Source organism: Anolis carolinensis, chromosome 1 (assembly GCF_035594765.1).
Source record: "Anolis carolinensis isolate JA03-04 chromosome 1, rAnoCar3.1.pri, whole genome shotgun sequence".
NCBI classification, from domain to species: Eukaryota; Metazoa; Chordata; class Lepidosauria; order Squamata; family Dactyloidae; genus Anolis; species Anolis carolinensis.
The window spans coordinates 39,699,701-39,711,705 of NC_085841.1; the positions used below are offsets into that span (position 1 = coordinate 39,699,701).

Genomic DNA, 12,005 nt, shown 5'->3' on the forward strand with positions numbered 1-12,005 from the left:
GCTTCCCCTTTTTTCATGATTTTTCTTACTCAGCTACATTTTTCATGATTTTTCTTACTCAGCCCCCACATTAGCAGCCTTTAAGAAAGACCTGAAAACATGGCTCTTCCGTTGTGCCTTTGGAGAGTAATCACTACCTTTTGCTGCTCTCCTTTAATATTTGTCCTCCAGATTGCACCGCCACTTTATGACTCTGTCCTCTGTGGTTTTTACTCCTACATCCTTTCTCACCCTGAGTTTTAACCTAGTGTTCATGTGGCCCGCCCTTGGTTTTATTGTTCTTTTGATCTTGTTTAATGTAGTGTATATTTTCTTTTATTGTGTTGTTTAATGTGCTATGATTTGTTGTTCTATTATATTTTGTTTATATTGTATTGTTCTGGGCATGGCCCCATGTAAGCCGCCCCGGGTCCCCGTTGGGGAGATGGTGGCAGGGTATAAATAAAGTTTATTATTATTATTATTACATATTTATTTCATTTTTTTAAAAACAACATTACTGGGTGTGTTTGGCTTTTGGCTGCATGCCAAATTAATTTATTCTAAATTGAAGTTGTGGATTTTTCTGCATGTAAAATTACTATTAGTGTCCTAGTGCCTAGAGACCTGCATTTGTGTCACAATGTGTTCTGCATCTAATATCTCCTATCTGTAACACAAATATTAAATAATTCATGATTTGGAGTAAGCAATATAATAAGTATTCTCTATGTCCAGTGTGTGTCTGTGCTTGGAGAATATTCTAATTTAGCAAAGTAGACTACAGAAGAAAGGAAATCATTTTCTGCTCCCTTTTGTTCCAACAAAAATGTCAGATAAATATTTATGATTCTGGTCAAACTAAAACATGGTTCAAATTTTATTTTAGTGATTCTTGAAAAAAAAGGAAACTACAAACTTTCAGTTAAATTAAATTATAAAAGGATAGTATGAACCTGTTAGTAAACTCCTATCACATAGTAATGGTACGAGAAACGTTTCTGGTTTATCAGCATGCCATTCTAAGACAAAATCATGCAAGCTACTACCTCTTTCACGGGAATAACCATGTCTTACCATTCTGTTGCAATGTTAGAAGTTTTTACTTTATTCAACTCCTCTTGAATGGCTTGTTTGGCTCGTATTTCAGCATCAAGGGCTGACTGTAGTTCTAACCTTGCAGACATATCCAGTTTTGCAAAACGGCGCATCTTCCAGGGCATGTCCTAATAAGAAATGCATTCGTTTACTCATCTTGTTTGTTCTTTACAATTCAACGTATTGTCTTCACCAAAGGAGTTCTGGCAACTCTTGTGGTTGCATCTAGTCCTGTCTCTGAGTGAACAGAAGGGCTCCATCCAATATTTGGAAGCAACCAAAATCCATGTAGGAAGGAAGGCCATTCATATTATCCTACCTCCCCTTGTTCTCTTTTCCACTATCTTCGACACTGTTCCTCCAACTACAAAAACAACTTTTTAGGGGATCAAAGAGGCGGCAAGGAGGCAGAAGAATCTGCAAATAAGCATCTCTTTTCTATGTCTACATGGAACAGCACCTCATTTTTAATCTTAGGAGCTTCCCCATCTGTTGTTATTTTTAATGCATTAAGCCTACATTTTATTGAAAAGAAAGCAGAATTACAGCATGTGCTCATGACTCCTGTTATACGATAACTAACAATAGTCATTAAGAGCAAGTACAGGATTATTCAGTTCATAGTTATTAGGTCACATAGTCAGAAAAATATGAATGAGTAGATGTACGATATAGTGTAGCAGGTGACAGAACTTATTGTGATGGCACAGGAAATCCTAGAACTAGAATTAATAATATTTCAGATCAATAGCTTACTGTTCCTCTTGCACCCAAACTGGAGTTTCTTAGGGCTTCAAGCTCTTCCGTCATTTTAGAGGCTAAGGCTTGAAGATAGCCTCGAGCATCCTTTTCATCACTCACCCTAGTCAAACAATGGAATAAGAGTTAAGAATTTGGGGAAAGCAAATATTAGGTTTTTGACTGTGAAAGTTAAGCCACCAAGATAAATGAAATTGAAGCAATTCACATGGAAAGTTTAGTAAAATTAAGTGTTTTGATATAAAAAAAATCAATGTTAGTCACAATACAAACTATGAAAAATGTTTCTGAAGCTCATGTAAGTCTACAGTATCTTCTACAATATGTAACTAATACTGATGGCTATGCGCCCTTCTACACAGGCAGTCCCTGAGTTACAAACATACAACTAATATATGACTCATAGTTAAGAGCAGGGTGGAACAACAGGAAGGTAGGACAACAGCCTCATAGCCCAGCTGGGCTGAAACCATTTTCAGCATAGCTGGGAATGGGGCAAGATTCACCCCCCCCCCCCAACACACCAATTCCCTCCAAAGAAATCAAATCTCCACTTACTGGTGGCTTCGTGCTCTTTATTTCCTGTTTTGTTGCCATTAAGTAGATAAAGCAACTTGGGAGGAGTGAACCCCCTTCCCTTCTTCCAAGCCGTTTTGCTCACTTTGTGTTATTTGATGGTTTAGATTAGGCACAGACAAACTTTGGCCCTCCAGGTGTTTTGGACTTCAACTCTCACAATTCCTAACAGCTGGTTAAAGTCCAAAACACCAGTAGGGCTGAAGTTTGCCCATGCCTGGTTTAGATGCACAGTTCAATCTTTTCTCATCTGAACTGGAATAACTGTTGTGTTTTGAGGCAGACTTCATATTCTAAATTTTAACAAAGAAAATGTCCTCTTTTTTCAGATTGCTCTAGCAATTAACATGTGCTGGACAATAACGGTATCAAATCATGTTTGTTGAGAAAATACATTAGCAATGTATTTGTTTTTTATTGAGCTTATTTTTGGCAAATAGGGATAGGTTTATACGTAAAAAGGATTTGAAAATATCTTCCTTTGGTTCGTTATTCTTTACATCTGAAAAAACAGGTTTGCAAAGAATACTCCCTAATACTTGGGTTTTTAACTTATGTTTTTTAAAAATGTATCTACACACTTGGATCTATTCTAGAGTTTCAGAGCCCTGGATAACTATGCTCAAAAGTGAAAGCTATGTCTAAATATGGACAATAAAATTACACTATACTGAAATTTAGTCTAGCTAACAGTGCTTTCCTAAAAAGACTATGTTTATCCATTTTTACTCTAATACAAATTTTTATTATACAGCTGTTATGAAAGACAATAAAATGGAAACAAAACATCATAAAATGAATATGATACAAAGCTCTAACATTATAAGTGATTGTGGAAATGTTTAGGTAAACACTGTTTTCAAAAGTTACATTTTACAAATGGTTCAGGAATTGGGAGAAAATGGAGAAATACATTACTATAAAACTTCTTTCATCCACTGACAGTTTAAATGTATGCTTAGGTCTTTTTTCTCTGAGCCCTAGAAAAGCAGTGGAAGTTGGCTGTACTAATATGAGAAATTGATTATGCAAATAATTACTGAAAATTCAGCTTGCATGATGTGTTATAAAGTTCAATCTTAGAATTCCAGACAAAGCCCAGCCACTATTGTTTAAAGTATTAAATTCATAACACAAAATATGAAATGACCTTCCAATAACAGATAATATACATTTTCCATTTTAGTTAAAATATGCAGAATTCTGGTGGGACCCTAAGCTAGTGTAAAAATTGTTGCACATGCAGTGGTCTCTAGTGCAGCCAATTGTTCTGCATGTAAGAAAATAGCCCACTTTTCTATGCTTTCTACATAATGGGTAGGGAATTAATAAGACTCTTGCTGTGATTTCATGCAAATAGATGTACAACTGTGGGATTCAGCATAACTCAGATGAGATATATTTATACTGTCAAAAACTGTACTTGTTTTCATTAAAAATAATCCAATTCTTCCATATAGGAAACTTCTTATAACAATGAAAACAATTTAAAATTGTATCTGTTACTTGAACAGACATGAATCACACCCAAACATGGGTTAGCATTTGTTAAGGAGAGTCATGAGTTTTGTAAAGATTTAAAAGATATCCAGGTACTAAAGATTCACATTTTCTTTATGAAAAAAAGAATGGTTCAGTTTCAAATACTATATGAGGTACAGTGAAGGGAGAAAAAGATTAAGGTACTCACCACTGGATGATTTCAGTGATCTGGGCTTCCCAATGTGCTACAGATTCTCTTTTGTCAGCAAGATCTCTCATCTCTTCTTCCAGTTGACGGTTACTCATGCTTAATCTTTCATACATGGCTGTAAGCTAAAGAAATTTGAAAATAGTATTTATAGATGTGATCATGATATGGTGACCTCTTGTGCTTGTAATTTCTGCGCTTGTGGACCTTTATCTGAAAAGGGAGGGTTTATGCTCCATATACTGTTGACCCCCCCATGTTTACCGTTTGACTTTTGAGGATTTAATTATTCATTAATTTGGTGAAAATGATCCCTATAGGAATCTTTAGGTCCTTCACTGTGATTCTGTGGTTAACGTCCAGAGGGAAAAAGATGTTTTTAATTCTGGTTGATGTAGACTCACACTGGAGGACCTAAAAGTTTAATCAAATCTGGAAAAGTCAAACTGGAAACATGGAAGGATGACAGTCAATGGAGCATAAACCCCTGCATTTAAATGTGGAGGGACAACTGTGTAGGACTTTGCATGCATGAACTCTGCATTTTGCCTGAGAAAAATTACCTTGCTCTTCTTGAAGTGATCAACATAAAACATAAATCAAGTTACATTTTGTGAGATTTGAACAAAATTACATATATGTCATCTAATCTTAACATCCACAATGGAATTAGGATTAATTAACAAATTTAGCACTGAAAGCTTTACAAAAAATCCTATGGTTGCATCCCTTAATAATGCTTATTGAGCAGCTCTCAGTATCTTAGCTTGGTATTTTAATTTTCTCATTGATTACGTTATTCAAATCTAACACTCACCTTTTTGGCTACATTACATTGCCAAAATTAGGGTGAACATTATTCGCATAATATAGTGATCTTAATGCTGAGCCAAAGCCAAAGGGGAAGCTGCTTCAGGAGCACCTGAAGCTCCTATTTGAGGGATGTCATCTGTAATTTAATGGCCACAATGCAATGGTTTGTAATCTTGTGAGTTGTAGTTTGGTGAGGCATCTGCATCCTTTGGCAGAGAAGGCTCTAGGCCTTGTACAACTACAGCCCCCATGATTCCGTAGCACTGAACGAAGGGAGTTAAAGTGGATTCATTCTACAACATAGATGAATCCCAAGGTTTTCTTTTTCATTAGGGAAAGCTTTGGAGTTCTAACATTTTTGTTTTTAAAGAAGGAATTCTAATAAGGCAGCAACTGTAATGGCCAAATTACAAAGAATGAACCTTTTGCTGTTGCGCTTTACATTAGTCAGCAAATACTTTTTTTGGTTTCAGGGTTTTGAAAATTGAGGTGCGCATTAGACTCAAATAAATACTGGCACATACCTTATCAAGCTCACTGGAAAGTTTTTTGCTCTCTTCAGTCAGTAAAATTTTCTCCCGTTCATATTTCTGTTTGAACTCTGTTTCAAACTCCTCCCTTTCACTTTGGCTAGGAAAAAGTATACATCAATGGTCAATAGATATAGAAAGTATGGAAATTGGGAAACATATATGTGGTTTTCCCACTAACTGTGGTTTTCTATGTATAAAAAAATCACAGTTGGTGAGAAAACCACTTAGGCACTTCGACAGTATTCTTAAAGAAATTGAAGAACTGTCAATACCTGATGTACATTAATATGCATAATCAGAAATATTCACTGCAACTGGAACAACTTCATTGTCTCTTTTGCATTCGGTTTAAAACATTTTTATTCACTCAGGTTTTCAGAAACAGACTGGAGTGGGCTTTTAATTCTGTGTGGTGCTGTTTTTTAAGTTTAAGTTTTGTATGTGGTTTTTAATGTCATGTTTAACTTTTTTACAAAACTTTTGTATTTGTACTTTTAATGAAGCGTTTGAAAGAAAGGCAGGATATAAATATTAGTATTAATATTATTACCGTATTACTAAAAAATAATGTGTTTTGTGTTGGTAGTATATCACTCTTTTCAAATGTTAGATTTTAAAATTTCAAGTTAACACCTTATTGACATTTTTATTTATGTCTATATTAAATTTGATAGTCTTAAGCTTCTGAAACTCATGAAATATCATAATAAAACATACTGGATGTGAACTAGTAAAAGATAAGCATGGCCAAGTTTCACTGAAAAACAATGGTACTCTGGTGCAAAGTTCAAATCTTTCTGATTTCAATGGAAATTAGGAAGTCTGGAGTTGATGCGGATTGTATCCACCCCTGCTTATAAATGTTTGCAATTCAGGGGAAATCTTTTGATTAAATATGCTTATTTATTTTTTACAACCCTCTGTAATTCTGAAGCCCAGCCAACATAAAAGAAAGAGTTTCCATATATGGTTTCAAGATCTGCAAACTTTTTATGTATGGAAATTCCTGTTAATAAAATTGGTTTAATTATAACAAACATCTGTGTCTGAATCATCACAAGCTAATCTGCTTCAACTTCAAGCAACATCACCTTTCCTGGGCTTATACACTGTTTCTTATGCTTCTGTTGTAGTCAAATGCAGCGCTGCATGCTGGAGGGAAAGATTGGGAAAGGAAAGAATGGAAGCCTCTACTGAGTTCTACAGAAGCGGGAACCAAATTGGGAGACTGCTTAGAAAGAATATGGACCCTCCTGTCATTTCTGAAAATCTTCTTGGTAAGAATAAGGAACCCTCTCCAAAGCTGATGAATGTGGTGAAGGGGATGCAGTAGGAAAATTATTTTTCAGGGGAATCCAGGGGGGAAGAAGAGATGGGGAAGCCCCTCTCCCCACAAACGTGCCTCTAATCACAGAAGAGTTTCAAGTCACTGTCTGCTGTCACGACTCTCACTGTTTTCTTGGCATAAAGGCCAAACAGCTCATTGAAAAAGAATACTGGAAAGACTGATTAGACATACAATGGTGGTCTAAGTCTTGAGAATAGACAATCTCTAGACAAATTCTGTAAGCAGCAGTCAACCACTGAAAAAAGTATTTCAGAATTGGCAAGTCTAATATTTAATTCTTCAAATTAAAAGGGATATATGAGTTTGGGGTTGGAAGTTGATTTTGGTGTAAAAATAATTTTCAATCTATGTCTTTAGATTTTTTAGAAACTTTCAGGATTGCATAGTACTGAGCCATGGCAATTAAAAGTAATTTCAAACTGCATTAATTCTGAGGTGTAGATGCATCCAAGGAGGGCTATGCTGGGGTTCTAGACTTTAGCCCCCAAATCTCCTTAGAGCTGCAAAAGAGAACCACAGGCAAATCACATGGAAAACTCCCCTGACTTACTGGAAGGAATTATGGGGAAGAAATACTCCAAAGGCAATCACCTGAAGGATTCTGGGGCTTGTAGTTTAGGGAGCGGGTTTCCCATTCTTGGCAAAATAACCGGAGCTAGCTACAGAGAGCGGTCAACTCCCCTGTTCAAGCAGCTCCACTGGCTACCGATAAGTTTCCGGGCCCAATTCAAGGTACAGGTTATCACCTACAAAGTCCTAAATGGTTCGGGACCTGCTTATCTCCGCGATCGCCTCCTCCCCTATGAACCTGCCCGGGCCCTAAGATCCTCTGGGAAGGCCCTCCTCTCGCTCCCACCTCTGTCTCAAGTGCGGTTGGTGGGGACGGGAGAGAGGGCCTTCTCGGTGGTGGCCCCCCCAACTCTGGAACTCCCTCCCCAAGGAAATTAGACTGGTTCCTTCACTGTCCATCTTCCGTCGGAATGTAAAAACATGGATGTTTTGGTGCGCTTTTGAGTGAAGAGGCCACCAGTCCTGTATCTAGACATGTACTTGTTTGCAAAACTGCTCTGCACTTTCTCACTGTTCCCCATTTTACAGGTTTTAGAATTTTAATGTGGCTGGTTCCATGTCCTCCTCGCTCTTCCTTAACCATTTTTCATGGACCTTATTAAGAGTTTTTGCACAAATCACTTTCTATACATAGCAATTGTTGTCTTGGTTTTTAAATTTCATCATGTTGTGTTGTTTTATAATGATGATGTAATATGTTTTAAACTGTATGTTAATTTTTGTTGTGGTATGTTGTTTTCTCATGTAAGCTGCCCCGAGTTCTTTCGGGGAGATGGAAGCGGGGTACAAGAATAAAGCTGTTTTGTTGTTGTTGTTGTTATTGACACAACAACATAGTCTGACACAGCAAACAAGATAGATATGCTGGATTTCATATCACAAAATCACAAGTCGAACACTTCCCAAGAGTTTAGGACTGTGTGATGTATTTTCGGATGATGTGTGCAGATCCCAGTAGGGTGGCCTTTTGCAGTTGGCAGATTGTAATTTTGTCAATGTCTATTGTTTCCAAATGCTGGCTGAGATCTTTTGGCACGGCACCCAGTGTGCCGATCACCACCGGGATCACCTGTACTGGTTTCTGCCAGAGTCTTTGAAGTTCGATCCTGAGGTCCTGATAGCGGCTGAGTTTTTCCTGTTGTTTTTCATCAATTTGACTGTCACCTGGTATGGCAACATCAATAATACAAACATTTTTCTTTTCCACAACTGTGATGTCTGGTGTGTTGTGTTCCAGAACTTTGTCAGTCTGGATTTGAAAGTCCCACAGTATCTTTGCGTGTTCATTTTCCATTACCGTTGCAGGTTTGTGATCCCACCAATTCTTTACTGCAGGGAGGTGGTACTTGAGGCATAAGTTCCAATGAATCATTTGGGCCACATAGTTGTGACTCTGTTTGTAGTCTGTCTGTGCTATTTTCTTACAGCAGCTGAGGATATGATCAATGGTTTTGTCAGATTCCTTTCACAGTCTGCATTTTGGGTCATCAGCTGATTTTTTGATCTTGGCCTTACTTGCATTTGTTCTAATGGCTTGCTCCTGGGCTGCAAGGATCAGGACTTCTGTCTCCTTCTTCAGTGTCCTATTCATGAGCCATAGCCAGGTTTTCTCCTTATCAGCTTTTCCTTCAATTTTGTCAAGGAACTTTCCATGCAATGTTTTGTTGTGCCAGCTGTCAGCTCTAGTTTATAGTGCGGTTTTCTTGTACTGATTTTTTGTCTGCTGTATTATTATTATTATTATTATTATTATTATTATTATAAAGACATCCTGGGCTCACTGAACTACAAGCTCCAGAACTCTGCAGGTTTCAAAGTGGGACAGGAAAGTCCTCTCTGACCCAGAGTGTGGTCGAGGATCCTTCTTTGGAGGCTTTTAAGCAGAGGATGGATGGCATCTGTCAGGGGTGCTTTGAATGCAATTTCCTGCTTCTTGGCAGGGGTTAGATTGGATGGCTCATGAGGTCTCTTCCAGCTCTATGATTCTATGATCTTGGAAACTAAGCAAGGTCAATGCTAGTTAATGTTTGAAAGGGAGATCCTTAATGGTAGGTTATACTTCAGGGGAAGGAGTTGGAAAAAAATCACTTTGTAGGGCCCAGTTGGGCAGCAGCTTCTGCCTCTTCTCCCTTTTTCTGTCTCTCCATCCCTCTCTCCCTCCCAGCTGTGGAAGAAGGCTGGGCTTCTGTTTCCCCAAGCTAAGTCTTCCCTTTGGCTTTGGCTTCTGCCTCTCCTCTCTCTCCCTCCCCCTTCCTCCCAACTCGGGAAGAAGGCTGGGCTTCTGACTCTCCTCTCTCTTTCCCAGGGAGGGAAAGCAGCCCGGTTTCTTCTTTGTTTCCCAAATTGGGAGACCAGGGAGAAAGGAGAGCAATTTCTCTTCTGTCCGCAATTTGGGGGATGAAGGGCAAATGGCTTAGAGAGGGAAAGGGGTGCCATTTCTCCTCGGCTCTCAGCTGGGAGACGAAGGGAGAAAGGCTTGGGGAGGGAAGCCCCTGCTCCACCATCAGGCAGAGGCTGACGAGTTCGCGAGTCTCAGAGTCATGGAGAGGCAAAGGCACCTTTTGGCATGCAATTGTAATGCACCATTGAAACTAATGTGCATCTCAATTTTGGCTAGGCAATTAAGCCAAAAAAGATGTGCATTACAATTTTGGATTTGACCCATACTATTATGTGAATTAGTCCATGTTTAACAATTATTCCTAGCAGTTAATCACAAAACCATTAAAGAGAAAGCATTGGTTCATGAAGAGAGGGAATTTACTCTGTTCTCATTCACAGAACTTGAAGTGTTTCACCATCTCACAGGGTCTTTGAGGATATATTGAAATAAATCAAAGAATATTAATGCAGGAGGGAAAGATAAGGACAAAAGTACATTAGTATGATGCCTACATAACTTCAGATTTCAGAAATAAAGTCTGAAGTTATGTAGGCATTATACTAATGTACTGTGCAGTTTCAACTGGCTAAACCTCAAACCACAATGTATTATTACTGTTGTTATTATTTATCTATATCCCACCTTTCTCCCAACAGTAAGTGTTTATTGGGATGATCCAGTTAAAACAACTTAGTTCCATTCAGGAGTACTTAGATTTAAAGCTTTAGCCACTTCCACTGCCTTAAGATAGATTAAAATTGCATGATCTGGATGTACCAAATTTAGTACATCCAGCAATCTAACCATATTTACAATCATGGCATCTCTTTTGTTGAAAACCTGCAGAAAAATCAGTGCATAGTGAGTTTTGCAAATGAACGGAAATATCAGTGGTAAGATAACTGGGATGTACATACCTTTCTCTTCTTGTCTTTTCTAACTTGTCTTTCAAAATTAGGATCTCTTTTTTGAGAGCAAGTTGTTGGCTCTCTGCATCACGCAGTTCTTTCTTCAGGTTTTTTATTTCATTAGAATGTATTACTTCTCGCTTAGATAGCTCCTCTTCATAAAAAACATTTTTCTTTTCCAAGTCAACTTTTAATTTGGTGATCTCTTGCTGATGTTCTGTTGTGCTTACCCCTGGAGTGCGACCAATTTGCTTCTGCTATTAAAAAGAAATGACATTTCAAAATTAGTTTTCACACGCTGCAAAAGTATGGAAACACAAGCTTAGGAACAACCAGCACTGCATATAGAAATAATTGACATTCCATATAAAAATATGAACCTTCAAATTACTGCAGTTCTACATCTGAATGAACTGTATGCTGGCTGGGGAATTCTTTGAGTTATAATCTACAAAGAGATTTTTTTGAAGTTTATATCTTAATTGTTTTAATATTAATGTCAAACTAAAGTAACAGCCTGGTCCAATGCTTTCCCTGCCCCAAGACATGGATTACTGAAATGAGCTCTTAGCCCTTATTCAGTGGTCAGTTCCAATATAGTTAAGTGATCAGAGTATTTCAGTATTCTCTATAAGTAAGACAGTTTACATCTTTTATTAAAAAAAATCCAGAGCTCACTGAATTTCTAATATCAAAAGCTTCAGGAGATGTTTTTCTTCACAGCATTCTGCTTATCCACATTGATTAATATTCTTCCAGGTACACTGAGTAATTGATACTCACCTCACTATAATTATATGTGGAAGATCTGTATTAAGTAAAAAAAATACATCCAAACTAAAATACTTTGGAATTCTCCAACAAATACATTATTGTCCATTTTTACAGGGAAGAGTCTCTACTAAGGGAAATGATATACTAACCTGCATCCCCCTTTGCCTTGTGTCAACAGTTATTTTTCAAATCTATCAGGCAACATTTGAAAATTGTGAACTCCACAAACCTTTAGTCCTTCCAACTCATTTTCCAGCTGCTTAGAATACTGCTCACTTCGCTCACGCAATTTCCTGTCTTTCGATGCTTCCGCAACTGCAGCTTCAGCATGAACTTCCAGCTACAAAAATGTTTAAAGATGTAATTACCTTTTGATCTTTGGCTTTCTTTAATAATATCAGAAAAAATATCCTAACAGTACACTTTTCTTTATTCCATGGGTCCTACTCCCTGCTAAACAGTCAGTGAGTTTAGGGATTGTACTTGATCCTGTTACTATCCTCCACTTTCTTGCAAGCAATCATTTTAGGAGAAAATATTCAAAGACACAACCAAGTTAAGTCTATTTTGGCAA

At 37.6% G+C, this 12,005-nt stretch overlaps 1 protein-coding gene across 14 annotated transcripts in view; it reads right to left on the bottom strand.

Moving 5' to 3' along the window:
- The window catches only part of cdc42bpa (CDC42 binding protein kinase alpha), a 174,841-nt gene that overhangs the window by 53,825 nt on the left and 109,011 nt on the right, over positions 1-12,005 (bottom strand). For all 14 annotated transcript variants that reach the window (XM_062972916.1, XM_062972902.1, XM_016990695.2 and 11 more), the window contains exons 14-19: positions 11,661-11,771; positions 10,667-10,914; positions 5,440-5,545; positions 4,103-4,227; positions 1,834-1,939; positions 1,057-1,205 (exon numbers count right to left, since the gene is read on the bottom strand). In XM_062972916.1, the coding sequence (XP_062828986.1) occupies positions 1,057-1,205; positions 1,834-1,939; positions 4,103-4,227; positions 5,440-5,545; positions 10,667-10,914; positions 11,661-11,771 (845 nt within the window). The remainder of the gene's footprint in view (positions 1-1,056; positions 1,206-1,833; positions 1,940-4,102; positions 4,228-5,439; positions 5,546-10,666; positions 10,915-11,660; positions 11,772-12,005) is intronic.